Consider the following 19,107-nt stretch of genomic DNA (forward strand, 5'->3'; position numbering starts at 1 on the left):
ATATATGTAATACGTATGTATATTTTTGGTTTATTGTTGAGTTTTTTATGATTGTAATTTTTAGTGTGAAAGTGGAGACCCTGATTAGCGCAAGCTATTTTGTCTCTTTTTCATTGTTTTGTTTTGTTGATGAAGAAAATAAATGAAATAAAAATACATATAATATTTGAAATTGTAAAAAGTAAAAATGATTTTTTTTTAAACATTAAATAAATGATGTAAACACATTTTAGGTGTTTTATCAGTTATTTATAGATATATTATTTCTTTCTTTTCTATTTACTTTCATATTTCTGTCAAATGAGCAAAGCTTCATAGCCTGTTATTGTATTAAAAACTTTGCAACTAGTTGATTGTGTCCACAAATCTGGAAAATGTGTATATTATAACAAAATTGAACTGCAGCACTTTAACATAACTTTTGTTCTTTATTACAACTAAGTTATACCAAATTAGAATTATAAAGCAGCCAATGTTATTTTAATAAATAAATCAGTTATAATAATAATATCTTTCATAAACATTTTTACTTTATCTTCATCGTAGAAGCAGATAGTTAAATTCATTTTGGTACAATTAAAGTGTCCCTATTTCTAAAAGCATTCAATCTGCTTGGAATGTAAATTTAAAAACCCATTTTATGATATTTTCGACCACTGAAACAATGCACATTAACATCACCAGAAAGAAACAAGAAAATAATAAGTTTCAACTCACCATAAACCCATAAATATTACAGGTTAAACCCAAAGTTGTACCTCTTATAATTTCTTATAGCAGTATAAAGATCTGCCTACACTACTACTACTATTTTGACAAATAAAGTGTAATGTACCCAAATATGGTAGTGATATTACATCACCATGTTCATATTATATGAGTACATCACATTTTGTTGTCATATAAAGTTTGATAGTGTAGGCAGATATTAAGGTTTTTATCAAACTAATTATTATTTTCATAGCATTTTACATTTCTTTGGATTCAAAATATTGTAATGCATATATTGAAAATCAAGCAAAAGACCTGGTTTTCGACAAACATTTTTTGTGCCAAATCCATTGCTAACAAATTGGAAATTTCTCTGATTTCACAAAGAATCACTGATGAATGTGCACATGGATTGGAATAAGCACAAGAGTTGACATGTTGGTATTAATGATTAACCAATCAGTTTGCTGCATTTCTGTGCTAAGGACAAGTCACATTGTATTTACGACAACACATTGTTTTGAGTTACCAAGCGAAGTGCATTATATTTATTGTTGCTCTTTTTTTCAACGGCAGTTTGTAGTAGTACAGCGTAGGTGTTATATTTCATGTAATCCAATTTGAAAACTAGTAATTTATGGTAATAAACATTTAAAAAAAAATGTAAAAAAAAAGTAAAGTAATGTTTTTAAGTCAGCATATCAAATGATGTATAATTCATTAAATGTACTTGAGATTAAGTAAAAATACAGCAATAGTATCGTTTTATGTTGCGTCCATTAATAACTACTCATATTTTGTTTGTATTCAACTGATTATTTGACAATATTGCATTAAAACTGGTTATTATCATGTACTAGGAATTGTAAAAGACTTACCAACATATTCTATTACTTTGTAATGGTGCCAATAATCGGCCAGTGAACTTGACGACAGAGAACATTAGTCAGGACATCATCCAGTGTTTGTATGATGAATAATGATTTATAATTTACTTTAGCTAAGTGCTGTTACATATAGGATACTCAGACGGCTCCTCTTCTATCGATAACTGTTTGCGAAGATATTGGATGGAAAGTTGGTGGGTTTCTTCATTGTCGTCCGCACATCTGGTTAGAAGTTGATCAAGATGTTTTAGGGCACACTGTAGGCACACTCCTATAATAGTAGTAATGATAGTAATAATTATTATTGCTGTTCCTAAAGTTAACACAATGATACGCAGTTAACACAATGATATGCAGTTAACACAATTATATGCATTTAACACAATGATATGCATTTAACACAATTATATACAGTTAACACAATTATATACAGTTAACACAATGATATGCAGTTAACACAATGATATGCAGTTAACACAATTATATGCAGTTAACACAATGATATGCAGTTAACACAATTATATACAGTTAACACAATGATATGCAGTTAACACAATGATATGCAGTTAACACAATGATATGCAGTTAACACAATGATGCAGTTAACACAATGATATGCAGTTAAACACATGAACATGGCTTGTGGTTCTAATATGTGCAAAAATAGCATTTTAGTATTATTATTCCAGTCAAGTCATGCACTCAACATTGGTATAAAAAAAGCATAATTCTTGTAAAGAGCTATGGACATTGAGACAGATATGTAATATCTTAGTATCTAATATGCCAACAATATATTTTCCTTAATAAATAATATTATGTAATAGTGTATTTAAATGTCAAAGGTATATATGAATTTAACCTACCATTTTGCTTGTATACAATTTCATTTAATACTTCTAAAATTTCAGTAATTTTAATATTAAATTCATAGGAGACCTTGGTTTAGTTAAAGAAAAATTGGGTTTATATGAAAAAGGTGTCAAATGTTGTGCGAGGTGCTGCACCATAAATGTAAATGTTCCATTTTAATGTAAATATGAAATATAAAATCATCAAACAATTTTACCTTTACTGTCATCTACTGAAATCATAATGAACTTTTTGTATTTGCTCATATAGGTTTCTAATTTGACCTCATTGGCCTTCCATACTTGTTCCAAACCTTGTATATCTTCAAACTTCAACAGACTGCAGAGATGACACAGGGTTTGACAAAGCTGTAAATATATAAAATACATACAAAATCTTGAATACAAAATTAAAACAAACTGGTTAAACAATAAAGATGAGTAGAAAAAAACTAGTTCAAAATAGAACTAGCTTAAACTCAATTTGGCTGTTTGAACTTGAATCAGTTGCTTAAGCTTGAGTCTGTTTGCTGAATCTCAAGTTGGCTGCTTAAACTTGAGCCTGCTTAAACTCAAGTTGGCTGCTTAAACTTGAGTCTGTTTCTTAAACTCAAGTTAGCTGCTTAAACTCAAATTGGCTGCTGAAACTTAAGTTTTTGCATACACCTGCATCTGTTGCTTAAACTCAAGCTAGCTGCTTGTGAGTCAGGTACTTAAACTTAAGTTTGCTGGCCATTTGAACACTTGGCTTTTTCACATTTTTTTTCTCTGTATGTTATGTATGTTTTTTTTTCCTTGGGATCTTGCATTTGACAAAGTAATCCCACATTCTAATTTTCAGATAGATAACATGCCTAAGAAACTGTGTTTGATGCTAATACGGTAGTTTTAAAATGATAAAGGTTTTAAATTACCGGGTGAGCAGTTTGCTGAATGAGCGACGTGCAAACTCATCTATCAATATCAGATCTACATGAATATTCCACATTGCAAAGGTAATTCTCATTGAAATTTGACGGGTGACATAACGAGTAAAGACATACAATATGAATCGAACAAGAGGTATTAAAACGATGTTGAAGGTACCTTGAGTATGATAAATATACATCAGAGAGGAATGGTAGATGAAGTATCATTGGTAATGACAGTAACAAAGAGGATTTTGATAGCTACACATGATTAATGTTAATCATAATGTTCAAATGACAGAAAAAAATAATGATATATTTTGTATATAATATGTGATAAAAACACTTATTTTTGATAAAACATGATTTTAATCATAATTTTCAAATGAAACAAAAAAATAATGATATATTTTGTATTAATATGTGACAAAAACACTTATTTTGTATAAAACATTAATAATAATGTTCAAATGACATAAAAAAAATAATGATATATTTTGCATAATACTACTGTATGTGACAAAAAACTTATTTCTGATAAGTTGAAGCTTTAAAGAATGCAGCAATTTTATGGTGTACAGCTTTTATTTTTAATATTGATGTATTTTTTAATAACATTTTATTTAATATTTGTAACTTTTTAAATAGTCTTAATAGCTTTTAATGTATTGTCTGCTTTGTGTGGTGTTCATTTTGGATACTGTATATATCCTTACCACTGATAATGAAGTGCCACTGGATGAAAATCATTTGATGCAGTTAATAGAAATGCCTATTCAAATAAGATGCGTTATTCAGTCAATAACTCATATGGCACTCAACATTCTGAGAACATCAAAACATTATTGTTTGAAGTCTAGACTTTTGATATTAAGTCTGTGTTTTGCACTAAGGTGATTTACCATTTATTTACCATGAATGTTTTATACTGTATGTATCTGTTATTTTAGAGTTTCTAAGAAACATGGTATTGGATTTTAGTTGACAGTTAATCAATGGCTTTTAAAACCAATCTTCAACAGTCCTAAAATTTCACAGCCGTTCTGCACAAAATACAACACATTAGGCAGCATCTATCATTGATCAATCAATCAATGGCCATATAAATACATGGAGAAAATTCATTGCAAAATAAAAAAAAAATAAAATTAGTCCTAAGTTTGCTTAGTAACATGTTTATAAAATAATTGAAAGCATTCTTTATATAAACAAAATATAATGTGTCCTTTTTTGAGTTGTTGTTAAAACTCAGAGTTTAGTAGGATGTGAATGTTTTGGCAATTTTTGATAACATTCTTGAACCTGTTTAAAGGGTGGGGTTTTGTCGTCAATGTCTTTATTAGCTGCTTAAACTTTAAAATGATATAATATTTTACTATGTATGAAACATAATATACTTGATAACATCAATTACAAGTATAACTCTGAATGAATTTTTGTTCATTAGAAATAATGATGTCAAATGTTCTGGTGGACATTCACAAGTACATTCCTCTAATAGTACCTTACCATTAATTAATATAATTAATGTCATTTTATTGGTCTAATTGCGGAACTACTGAACGACAAGTAGATAAAATCACTGTACTGGTTCGAAGTAAATGAAATGTTTGTAAAGAAAAATTGCACCTAAGATTAGTTAGATTATTTGATTGATGGATTTCAAAATAACGAGGCAGCATCAATCATTGAGATTCCTTCCGATTAAAAAATAATAAATTTAGGTAACAAAATTCATTTAAAAAAAAATGTTTTGAATAACAACTTAGTTTAAAATATTGATATTTTTTTTCTTTCTACAAATATTTTAGAAATGCATATTTCTTTACAGGAACTTTAAATGGTGAAGAAAAAATTTACTTTTCAATGACCATTTATATGTTGTCTTGGAATAAATAATGATTTAATATTACGCATGTGTTGACAGATGAACAAATGATTTATACAAATTTTACTATTACAATTAAAACGAAATGAATACAGTGTTTAATTAATTCACTTTATAATTAAGTGCCTTGAAGGAATGTCTGTAAACTGGGATATACCCAAAGGAGGATCCCAAACTGAAACAAGACTTCAAGCAATTCATTAAAGACAAATCTCAAGACAATATAATAATAATGGCATACTTTTAATAGTGAACTCCTATTTTTTTTATATGTGATTTAAAAAAAACAAACTACTACAGTACTACTACAATGTCACATTTGGAGACGTTTTCGAAAAAACTTGTTAACATAAAAACACCAAAGTGCTTAATAGCTTCAAATCGCATTTGGAGACGTTTTAGACTATTTTGAGCATTTCGATCTAACTTTTCACTCAAAAATATCAAAGTACACAAAATAGCTTAATATCGTATTTATAAACGTTTTAGACCATTATTACCTTATTTATTATTTTGCTATTACATATCAATATAGTGAATACAATTTGTAATATTTGTTTGTTTTATCTTTATACTGGGTGACCTCTTCAGTCAAAGACTGATCTCCCAGAGGGCCCAGTTGGTGACCAGTGGCTGTGATGTCTACTACACCGGGGTACCCCCTACTCGTCTCGAAAGATGTACTAGGTTCTTTAAAGTGCACACGAGCAAGTTGTGTACACTGGACCTACGGTTTATAGTCCTTATCCAAGAAGACTCGTTCTACCACCAGAACCATGGAGTGCGTGAGCCTCGAACCCCTGCCGATGTTATGGCTACATGATTACGGTTCCACTGTCTTAACCGCTCGGCCACTCACTCACTCTTATATATAACCCCATTAAACTTTAAAGGCCAGGTGCGGGCAAAACATTTCTATTGATCATACATTCCAATAATTATCAATCTATAGTTTCCACTATGTTTCATAATTTTGGGGATTTTATTTGTGTTACACAAGCTTGTTGAAAATAAGCACTTTCTTATCAGTGGGGGGATAGTTCATATTACACAGTAAAATCTCTATTCTTTTGTACACAAATTTTGTAAATAGAAAGGCATTTTAAAAAGCTATGAAAAATAAACGGTGTGGTAAAAAATGTTATCAGATGACTAAATATAGGTAATATAACTTGAATATTACATTTCTGGTATTTTTATTCAACTTTGGATTTTTATTTTCATGCTATAGCAAAAGATATCCACCGTATATCCATCATTCTTTTTTACCTTCTAGGGAGTCACCAGACATGTGATTACATTTGGTTAAACTACCTACTAAAAAAAAGTCTTCCCGGTTTTTATGGCAGAATTTTGCAAAATCTTGTATTTGACCATATTTGGGAAATTTATGTATTTTAGTCTTGATTTCTATTACAAATATTTGATTTATGTACAATTAACCAGATATTATATTTAAAATTCATGCCTGTACCTGAGCTTTAATCTATATTATGTTTGTAGAATGGTATGTTCTTTCCAGATATCATCCTTCTTTGGAACACACTACCACAAGAGGCCATGGAGTCAACATCACTAGTGGAATTCTTTTTTTTAAATTATTATTATTATTATCCTCCACTAGAGGAATTCAAGAATCTTAAGTTAACCTAAATTAGAAATATGAAATTATCTAAAAAATTTAATTATAATAATTTAAATTTTTATATAATCAGACAAATCAAAGTAATATTAGCAGCTTAAACAGATTAATCTTGTGAGCCTGTAAGCACATGGTAGCGTGGCCATTTACTTGAAGTGGATTGTTTATATTAATCAATATATTAATTACTATATTAAATATTAATATTAATCTGCAGTGGTATACACAACCTTGTTTCAAATAATTTATTATTAATTATTCATATAAAAAAAGTTAATTGAAATAGGTGAAATTAAAATGTAATAACTATAGGAATACAAAGCACATGTTGTACAATAAACAGCCTGGTTGATCCAACTAAAAAGAAAACAATCTAGAGGTATTAACCACTGACATTTCTAAGAGAGTCTCAAAATAAGGATATGAATCCATAAAATTATAACTTACTGATGTTCCATTACAGTAAATTTACAACTTACAGGGCGAAAACATTGATTTTTAAAGATACAGAAATAATCTGCCATAATTCATGCAATTTTCTGTAGAAGTAAACATTTGTTTTCAATAATTGTTACTACTTTAGAACCAAATTGGGATCAATTAATAAAAATTGACCTATATATAACGTATAATATAAATCCAGATATCAAGGGGAAACAAACATTGAAAATAAGGAAAATATTAATGTTTTAGGCCTACTTTTTAAGCAATAAAAACAACATACGGGCGACAAGACTTAAGTGTCCAGACTCATCCCAACAGCCTTTGGCAATTATTAACTCAAATTAATGAATAAATTGTATTATATAATTTTTGGTTTTAATCAATCCTGCTAAAATGGATTCTGTATAATATTCGGAGACTATAAAACATCTAGAACAATGGCACATTTTTTATTTTTATAATATGTCAAGGTGCCTCAGGAAAAATGAAAATTACAATTTAACAAAATATATTATATTACACATGTGGAAAAATATAAACTCATTTTTGGTTATACTGTACTGTCAAAAAATAAATTATCATTACTCCATGTTATATTAACAATTTTATATAAAAACCGTTTCCCATTAAATGGGTAAACGGCTTTCACAAAATGTGTATTTGGGCTATTATAAATATAATGATTGATCCAATGCAAATTCTGTACAGGAAATATGTGAGCCATTACCAGAATACTGGATTTTCAAGGGTGATATTAGAGAAATTGTGAAATTATATTACTTTAAATCAATGTGAATAATGATTCAGCATTTATATTGTTGAAATAAATATATATATATATATATATATAAACAAATCAGGCATAGAACATTAATTCTAAACCGCCCGGTAATATACTGAAATTTAATTAATTAATTTGAAACGATAAAGATGAGGAAATCTGTGAGAATGAGAAAAAGTCGCCCCAACCGAGACTCGAACTCGGACCGCCTGCTTGATATGCAGATGTCCTAACCATTAGACCACTAGGGCTTTCATGGTATTGTTCGAACTCGATTGGATAGCGACTCTTTAACATTCTCGGCGTGGTACGGCGGAACAGCACTAGTCCTCAGTTGTACGCACGCGCCCCAGAGATCAAATTGATACGCCCTCATCTTACAGTATTTTTATTCACGAGGCGGGATCTCCGAAGAGATACTTTTATATATATAAACAAATCAGGCATAGAACATTAATTCTAAACCGCCCGGTAATATACTGAAATTTAATTAATTAATTTGAAACGATAAAGATGAGGAAATCTGTGAGAATGAGAAAAAGTCGCCCCAACCGAGACTCAGTACAACAAAAATATAATATATATATATATATATATATATATATATATATATATATATATTTTTGTTGTACTTTTACAATTGAGTAGTATAAATACAGTACAATAAGTAAAAAGCTATTAGAAGTAAAACAGTCTGAAGAAGTTTAGAGCCTTCTACAAGTTTTTGGACAACATGATTCCTTTGTCTGAAAAATTGATTAAAAAAATAATTTTTTGTGCTTTATTTTGTTTCTGAAAATTATTAAACAAAGTTGCGATAAATCTTAGCATATTTTATTTAAAAAGTTTGAAGGGAAAAAAAAGCTATCGAATTACAACATCATACAATTTGAAATAAATCTTATCGCCAACAAAACACTTAAATCGCAAAACATTTAAAAGTAAATTTCTAACAAAGAGCCATCAGCAATTGTGCTATTTCTACAGTTACGTTCCATTAACGTAATTCACAACTCACGAGAGGAACACGCTGAACTTTGGAAACACCTAGAGAAATCATCTAACGTACTAAACTCTTGCGTAAAGTTCACAATCAATACTGTAGTCGTCTTCACGGAACAAATTGCGGCAGAAATAAACAAGTCGGTCTACGATATCTGCTACTACTTAGAACCAAATCGCAATGTTCAATTAATAAAATACTAATGGTTTCATTAATGCTAAAAACAAAACAGGATTTATGTGAAAATCAAGTCAACGAACTAACTGTATTTGCACTAGGGATACTGTTTTGATATGCAAGACCTGTACACTAGTTTTTCTTTTCATCTTTCAGTCCAATTACAATTTAAATCTTTAATAAGCTAAAAAGCGTAGCCTAAATGCAATCGCACTTAGAAAGTAGTACCCGTGTTTTAACAAATTAGTGATCACATTGTTTTTCTGAAGATTTACAATCAAGTAAAATAAGCGTTTGCCATAACAACTGAAGAAAATAACTCTTGGACAATTCATCAATATTGGTAAGAATGTATAAAGACATGGATGTAATCTACCTGGTCTGAAATTTATTTTAAAGCCTTATTTCAACACAACATCCATCTATGAAAGTACTGAAAACTAATGTACTGCTTTAAATTTTCCCACTCACCTTTCACATTTTGACACCCTATGATTTACTGTACATCCCTGTAAAATGACGTTTTTTAAATTAAAAAAATAATATATATTTTTGTCTATACAGACGTATCTTCTTTTTTAACCTAGAGTAAAAATATTCATTATGTAATACATTATTTTCCATTTTCGGCAAGGCTGTATATTTCCAGTTTACCTCAAAATATGACTACATCAGATTTTTTACTTTAATCAAATTTACGAGTTTCCATTTCAATAACGTCAGACAAGCAAAGAATCGGTCGAGATTATTACTTGACAAACCACTCGCAAATGAGATTAAAGACGAACGTCCACAATATATCACAATAAAACAGACACTTAAATAGACAAAAGATTCTGTCTATTCAAGATTATAAGCCTTACAATATACAGTAAAGTAACTATCAAGATTTATTATTTAGCCTAATCTGAGGATTTTTATGTGAAATGTTAGAGGGCAGTAAATAATGGTCAAAAGATCTGTCCCGTTAAAGCAGACAATGAAGATTCCATCAACCGCACAAGCACGCTCTCATCACTCTTAAATAAGAAGATTGGAATTAAGTTTTGCATTACTGTTTTTTTCATCGGTTAATGTAGTAATAGAGTTATGAGTTTAAATACGATTCACATTTTTTTCTAATTCGCCAGTAACATCAGCGAAATGTCAGCCAAAGAATCTTGTAGTGCCGTTAAAGTTTAGTCACCCTGAGGCGGGTTTTCTCAGCGCATAGTTTAATAGTAGTATTACCAAAACGTGTAGAGTGCTACACTATCACATTGATGATTTATTACTGATGAAGATGAGCTATACAAATATGAATTTCAAATGACAAACAGCAGATATGCAATAAATGCATCTATAGTTGGCTAAGATTTTAAAGGTGTATTTCTACTGCACATTGCAGACAAATTTATTTTGATATATAACTTTATATAGTAAACCCATTTCTTCTACCAGGAAAAAAAAAATGTATGTCAACGGGTGGGTGTTATGAGCTGTAGTTATTATTTAAATAAATAATATAATACCATTACTTATTTAAACAGTTTAACATATGCAGTTTAATAATTTGACATTCCTAAACACAACCCAGAGCGGTGTAATTCTATTCGGACAGCATCTAAAGGTAACCTTTTCAAACCATTATTAAAATTCTATGTTTTTTCTTTGTGATAGAAACATTTCTGACTTACTACATATGTCCAGAGGGCAGCATTTATTTCTAAAACCCCAAGTTTAAATATTAATTTATTTTATTTTCACCAATTTAAAAATTTGTGATTTTATATATTCTCTAACATCAATATTAATAAAATATTTTGATTATATTTTAATTATGACCTTTGATTATTAATAAATTAAATTATCAATACGACCGCTTGTCATTATTTTATTGAAACAATATAATTTTGATTGCGACAAAATATTAGTCATTGAAATAATAATTAAAACTTTATATCCAGAACACAAAAAAAATGAAAATTTATATAATAAAAATCCCTTAAATTGTAATTTATGGGACACTAAAATGCACGATACCTTTAAATTTACCATTAAAAAGAAATCAAGGACTGCTAATAAAATACTATTATCAGTGTTTATTCTCTATTATATGAAATAGAATTAAATCATCCTTGGATGACACTATCAAAATTGATATTAAAGCGGTGCGTTACAAATTGAAAAATTAATTTATGCCATTGACGAGAATAATCAAGCAAGTTATTATAATTGAAAAATAATTTGATTTTATTAGTTAAGTAGTCTTCTCCAACAGGTATTAAGGTGTACTAATATTGTACTATACGAATTGTGCAAGAGATAAAAAATATGTATATAAATAAAATAAAAAAAATGAAAAATAATTTAAATTAAGAAATATAATATATCTCAAAATGCCAAAAATAAAAAAATGTAAAAAGAAATCAATCTTTGAGATAACTTTTACTTCTGGTTGTCTACACGTGTGCATGGCGACAAAGAAAAGACTTTTGAATATGAAGATAATTACAAAAATGATGTTGGTATTGATAGGTATAAATAAAGATAAGAATTTTGATGATACGATTGATAATTATAATTTCGATAAATGAATGATGACATTGACAAGAATGTTTACGAAGATTATGGCAACACTATAAAAGAGGATGATGAGGAAGCTGATAAAGATAATAATAATAATGATGATAAATAAAGTGATATAAAAAAAGAGGAAGATGATGATTAAGTTGATAAAGAGGAGTATGCTGCAAAGAAGAAATAATGATGAATACTGATACTATAATAGCATTATAATATAATGATAAAAGTTGTTTTTTAATTAAACTGAACATCAACTAAAATGTTAAATATACAAATTGATTTTAGAAACATATATATGTTGCTACATTCAATTTATTTTAAAATATATCAAATTTGTTGATTTGAAACAAAAAAAAGAAGATATTTACGACATGTTACACAAAAAGTGAAAAACTTGTAATAAGCTGTGACAAAAAATACATTAAGTAAATGCCAGATGTATTTGATTTGATATACTGGTCAATCAGAAAAAAACGTCACTTTCAATCAGAAATTAAATTGCTTCACTACGTTTTTGTAATAATTTTGAATCCAAAAAAAGAAAGAAAAAGAATTCAGATTAATTCAGTTAAAACATTTGTTTCCAAACTAAAAAAAAATGCTTTCAAAGATGTTGTGTCTGGAAAAATCTAAAGTAGAGTAGAAATAAAGTTTAAATTCAGTTAAATCTAACTTTAAACTTTGAAAATGTTGTGTTATTGTAGAAAATTATAAATATATTTATTCCAAGTGGCGGCCTATTCCTCATTGGCATACTGTACTATAAGAAACAGACATTGAACTCAACGCAATCACTGCTTAAAAATTGATTCACCGTGGCCAGGAACTAAAATGAAATGCTGCAGTAATCCATCACAGACACATGCAGTTTGAAGTCATTACGCAGTCATGCACTACTATACTACGCCTGCGTTTCATGTTTAGCATATCAATAACGTACAAGTTTATAAACAACTGTAGGCCTAATTGTGTTATAAAAAAAATGTTATGATTTATTTTCAAACAGATATAAATTTTAAGGAGTTCCTGTCAAAACCATCTTCGCCTACAATACTGTAGTTTGATCAGGGATGATGGGTTTGATGGCTATTTTCATAGTGGTCTATCGTATTCCTACAATATCATTAAAATATGATATCAGAAAACTATTAGCAATTCTCTTATTGTTTACTTAATATACTTGGAATACATTGCTTCACATCTAATCTTCTACACATAATTCAACACAGTGTATGATTTATTACCCATCATTTTCATTAACTTCCTAGCAATATAAATTCCACTTAGATTTTGCTGGCCAAACAGAGGTTTAATGTAATAGGCTAAATATATTGATATATCAGGCAAGAAATACAAACAGCATACAGCTCATAAACCGCGCCATTCTCCTGGGAGAATATTTGATTTAATGAGACATATGGCCTAATTGTAGAAGCATTGATATATGGTAAGTGATCGGTATTGACGTGGCTGTAAGCACGCTTAAAGTTTCCTAATGTACCTGTTACAACGAAAATTATGTACAACTACTTTGTTGCACTTAGTGAACCCAATGTTTCTTTTGCAGTCTTTAAATGCGATAAATTCGGAACACATCCTGTTAATATTCCTAGTGATTAACAGAAGTACTATAGATAGGTTCTATGGGATTTAGACGTGAGATACGTGTGCAACAAAATGTTACATGGATAACTAAAAGTTTTAAATTTACAACTTTCATTTACAAAAATTCAACTAGACAACAGAGTCTAATAACACAAAAACAAAACAAATCGTTGGGATTGGAATCTATAAGTTAAACAATAAAATTTCTTTATTAAAACTTTTAAATTTACAACTTTAATTTACAAAAATTCAACTAGACAAGAGTCTAATAAAACAAAAACAAATCGTAATCTATAAGTTAAACAATTAAATTTCTTTAAAGTAAACTGAAGTTTGAAGCAACTACAATTTGAGGCTTCAAACTTTGGTAATGAGTGGAGGCACATGACAATGATCCTAAATATTAAAGTGAGCCTATACCCAATGTTGGGCTTATAAGCAAACCACTATAAAGAACACAGTACAACTCATCTTTCGGGACACCTGTGGTCAAGAGACACTCCTATCCTTGAAGGAACACGTCTATTGAAGGTGTGTCTTGTGAAATGAAAAAGAGGAATATATATACTGTGGTCAAACCCTATTCAGTGGACACCCTTAAGAAGGGTCACGTTGATGTCCCAAAGGTGTTCCCTTAATAGGCCCCGTTTCTGCTGCCAAAAATATACCGTATATATACGGTATATTTTATATACGGTATATTTTTTGGCAGCAGAAATGGGTCTCATAAAAAATATACCGTATATATATGCGGTATATATACCGCATAAATATCCCCATCGTTTGTGGATATTATACGGTATATTCCAAAATATACCGTATATTTCGTACCCCGTTTCTGCTGCACTCAAAATATACCGTATATGTGACCCGGCCCATGACACGAGGTCAAAAACTAACAGAGCGTGACGCGTTTGTTTGGGTTTTTCTGCTGCATTGACACACGCGTGTATAATAAGCAAGCAACAGATCAAAATATCACTGTGGACTGAAGAAATAACTATTTTTGCAATTCAATTGTGGGGAGAAGCGAAGGTTGGGGGGAGACTACATGGCAACAGAAGAGATACCGAGATTTACAAAAGTATCTCAAACAAAATAAAAGCAGAATTTGTGGTAGACTTAATAACGCCAAAGTTATCGGCAAACGCCGTCGTCTTCTTTGCATAAATGTAGTCAATGCCCATTCTACATTTCTAGATTGTTTGTGCGATGTAAATTCGTTGCCACTTCTGATCATTAGATTTAAAATAGAAAGCAATGCTAAGACGTTTTGAGAAACCATAATTGTTTTGTTTTTGTCATGTAACCTCACTACACGAGACTCTAGGTCAATCCATACTTCCGTCTCACAAAATGCATTTTGGGTATATGAAAGCCAACTTTTTTTACAGCCCACCCACGAAGTATGTGCAGCGGAAACGGTGCACGAATTTCATATACGGTATATATACGGTATATTTATACGGTATATTTATACGGTATATTTGGGATTGGCAGCAGAAACAGGGCCATAATGTTCTTCTGCAGTGTATTTAAATACACAAACGCAAAGACAGAAATGATTAATCTTAAAAAAATAAAATACATACAGTAGCGGTACATAATACGAGTAATTGAGATTCATAGTTGAATAAATTGCCATTAATACACAGTGCTTCATTTTGTATCATCCTCATGTAGTGAAGTCAATGTTAATCATACAGAAGCAAATTGATTATATATAGCAATTTTATTGGTATTCTTGGATACCTATATGTATACATAATCAAAAATTAAGGGTAATAATAGTGTACAGTTAGGAACATGGTCTTATAAATATTATTATTATAGATCAAAAGTTTGATTGAAAAACCTGCATGGCAAAATAATGGGCCTAATTGAAACTTGAACATCTTGCTTTATAGGAGCGAGCACATCAACTAGTAAACCACAGAGGATCAGTTCGAATCATTGATATATTGATATATGCACAGAATAAAACTAAATCTAAACATTTTCTACTGTATACTAAACCTGATTATTTAAATTGATGTTTAGTATTAACCTTTTCATACATGCATGAAATATTCTTAAATCAGAAAACTTGTTACTGAATTTAGGCAGGGGTAGTCTAAATAAGAAAGCAGTCCTAACAGAAAATTTAAATCATTATAAAATTGAATGGTTTTCAAATTGTTCAACTATGATTGAAAATAAGTTTGATACATTCAAAGCACAAAATAAATCCTGTTTATAAAATAGAAAGGATGCGTGCGTCCACCCACCTATACAGTATCACATACAGCGAGCATATGCCAAAACATATTTGTGTTCCTTGGTGAAGATATTTAATAGGGACTTTTGATTTTGTGACAGTCAGTCACATGCAAGGAACTTAACTTACATATTATAGTCAAATACATATTATTCATTTTTATTAATAGGGATATGTCAAAATGATTGTACTGCAGTTACTGCAGTTAACTACATTTTGGTTATACTCTTTAACCTGCTTATTCAATAATGCATAATAATAATGTGTCAGAAAATCATACACACTATTTATTACAGATAAGGCAATATATAATATACTTCTACAGTACATTGAAAATAAATTTTATTGCAATAAACAAATGTACTTACTGCAGAACCTGCAGTAGAGTAATTTGCTATTTGTTGGTTTAGAGTTTCTATCTGCATTTTAGAAAATTAGGATATGAAATGAAATTACAGTAGAACATTCTAAGAAAGCTTAATAAATAAGGAAAATGAAAAAGTACTCTGTTTGTAAATGATTAAAATACACACAAGGAAATTGATCCTGCAGTGTGTTTAAGGGGCAATTAATAGTGTATTGTATGTTAAAATTGGCTAAGATGTTAACTGAGATAGACATTGATGATAAGATTCTACTTGCAGAGATTCATGAATTATGTGTTCCAGAAAACCTACTATTGGCACAGCTTTGGGTGTATATTAATGGAAGAAAAATAACGTTTACAGTCAAAACAAATGACTTATATGAGAAGTCAACGACTAGCTGAGAATGGCGTCAGCGCAATTTAATTGATAGTATTACGATGGCTTGCTGCAGGGTATGTAGGATCTGACGTGAAAGGCTCTGTGGAAAGCGCCTGCGAATACATGAATATAATTAGAAGACGATATTCAAATCTTTGATGGATTTCAGAAGTGGTACTGGTAGTGTAAACAATTTATCAATGAGTAAACTGAGAAGAATGGGTTTGATTTAATTAACCATTCACCTAAAACATACTTATACACTATCAGTAAATTATTTTTTAGAAAAAAATGTATAAACATATTTTAGGGAAAATTAATTTTAATTAAACAATTTAATTGATTTACTGTATTTCTTTACTTTAAATTGGTTAAACTGTAGTTATACAACTGAAAACTGGTTAAAAACTGTCAACTGATAAGCAACCAGCTGGTTAACAACCCTGTAAACTGGTTAACAACTGTACACTGCTTATCAACTGTAAATTGGTTAACAACCATGTAAACTAACAACCAAACTGGTTAACAACTATAAACTGGTTAACAACCCTACAAACTGGTTAACAACTGTACACTGCTTATCAACTGTAAATTGGTTAACAACCATGTAAACTGGTTAACAACCCTGTAAACTGGTTACCAACTGTAAACTGGTTAACAATTCCCTGTAAACTGGTTCACAACTGTACACTGCTTAGCAACTGTAAATTGGTTTAACAACCCTGTAACTGGTAATAGCAACTGTAAACTGGTTAACAACCCTGTAAACTGGTTAACAACTCTGTAAACTGGTTAACAACTGTACACTGCTTAGCAACTGTAAACTGACTGTTGCTACAAAATAGTTCTAAACCAATTAATGATTTTATTTGTTATAGTTATTTTAAAAAAACAACCATCATTATATAGAGATCAGTTTACAGATCTGAAAAAATAGCTATTTCTTATTAAGTAATAAGTAATTTATTGTTTTCTATTACTTAAAGAGTTTAGGAAATGCTAACATAAAAGTTCAAATCAACTCAAATTTAAGATATGTAAGAAAATACAACTATTAAATCTAATATATATATATATATATAAATCTATATGTCACAGATAGACTAGTGATTTCAAAGATGTAACCATATGACCTTTGATTGATACATAGAAAATGTTTTGCATTATGATTGATTGTGGGTGTTATTGCTATAGAAGGTATGGGGTACGAATGAGCAGATTAAAGATAAAGATATATTGCAAGCAGTTTTGATTGATTACATATCTTGGTAAATTATGAAATAATACATCTTTTTAACCAAAATTATATAGAAATTCTGCTGAAAATGTTAAATTTCACATTTATATCTAAAATTAAGTACCTGTATAACAACATTATATACAGGTACATAATTTTAGATATAAATATGAAATTTCACGTTCAGCAACATTACTTTTTACAGAGTTTTAGGATTTAAATTCAGTAGTTAAATACATTTTGGAAACTTCAATACAGTATAATGTAATAAGTTTGCTGTACACCATGTACATGAATGTAGTTCTGATTGTTGAACTTCTCGACATTTCAATCAATCTTCGATCGTTCTCAGGAGTGAGAGTGTTAAAATTATACACATAGTTAAATAAATTTTGCAATTTAAGGTTATATGCATATGGACTTATTTAGAAGTCAAAATATCAAATACTGGACATATTTTGTATATCATGTGTTGTTCAGTTTTCTCTACTTTATCATGGTTTTCATAGAAAGAAACTTTTTTTACTAAAAGAATTTTGTGCGATGCGAGGCAAGTGATTGGTCGTTTAAATGCTAGTTCTAGCATGTACGGCAAACTGTGTATGTAAGTGTTCATCATACAGTAGAAAGAAGCTGTGGATTGATTAAAGATGTATTGTCCCCCAAAAACATAAAAAATGAAGATTTAAATCAGACTTTGAATATGTTATTTTGTAGTTTTAATAAAGTTAATCACTTCCATAGAAAAAAAAATGAAAAAAAAAATAATGTTTTCACTTATAAAATGACTAAATATATGGATAAATTCAACCAAAAATCCATTGGCGGCAGCCAATTTGACCATTGGCGGCAGCCAATTTGACCATTTTTTGCTTTTCAAATTGGCTACTTACATTTTTATCAGGTAAATACATTTTTTTCCGATCCAATTTTTGGTCAAAGTGGATTTGTTATGTTATGTTACATTAAAATGGAATATTCAACAAAAATTTGTTTAAGAATTATTTTTTCAGGGGACAATACATCTTTAAATAAAGTCATGGTGTGTTTTATAAAACAAATAATAAATGCTGTGTACATTTACATTCTTTAAAAGATTGATTCTCTCCATTAAACTTGCACTTTATAAACTAATTGTATTTAGTACCATGACCATTTTGTGAAAAGGCAAGTAAATATCTTCTTCGACATACAATCTATACCATGTATTTAATTTACATAAATTAATTACGAAAACCGTCAATTTAAGATGATTATTATAGGAGCTAAGATATACATAACAAATCTAAATCTGCATTTAGCTTAGCCCCTCATAAATTTTAATATAATATTTTGATAAATGTAACTCCTATTAACTTTTCATTGGTTAGTCATCTAAACCCTAGATCAGTCACAGATAAAACTC

General features: G+C 29.4%; 1 protein-coding gene across 1 annotated transcript in view; it reads right to left on the bottom strand.

Moving 5' to 3' along the window:
• Window positions 1–391: 391 nt before the first annotated feature.
• Window positions 392–19,107, bottom strand: part of LOC140044698 (HEAT repeat-containing protein 6-like) — a 51,050-nt gene continuing 32,334 nt past the window's right edge. The window contains exons 21-22 of the mRNA XM_072089327.1: window positions 2,668–2,818; window positions 392–1,869 (exon numbers count right to left, since the gene is read on the bottom strand). Coding sequence (XP_071945428.1) covers window positions 1,712–1,869; window positions 2,668–2,818 — 309 coding nt within the window. The 3' untranslated portion in view covers window positions 392–1,711. The remainder of the gene's footprint in view (window positions 1,870–2,667; window positions 2,819–19,107) is intronic.

The sequence above is a fragment of the Antedon mediterranea genome, chromosome 3 (genome assembly GCF_964355755.1).
Source record: "Antedon mediterranea chromosome 3, ecAntMedi1.1, whole genome shotgun sequence".
Taxonomy (NCBI): domain Eukaryota; kingdom Metazoa; phylum Echinodermata; class Crinoidea; order Comatulida; family Antedonidae; genus Antedon; species Antedon mediterranea.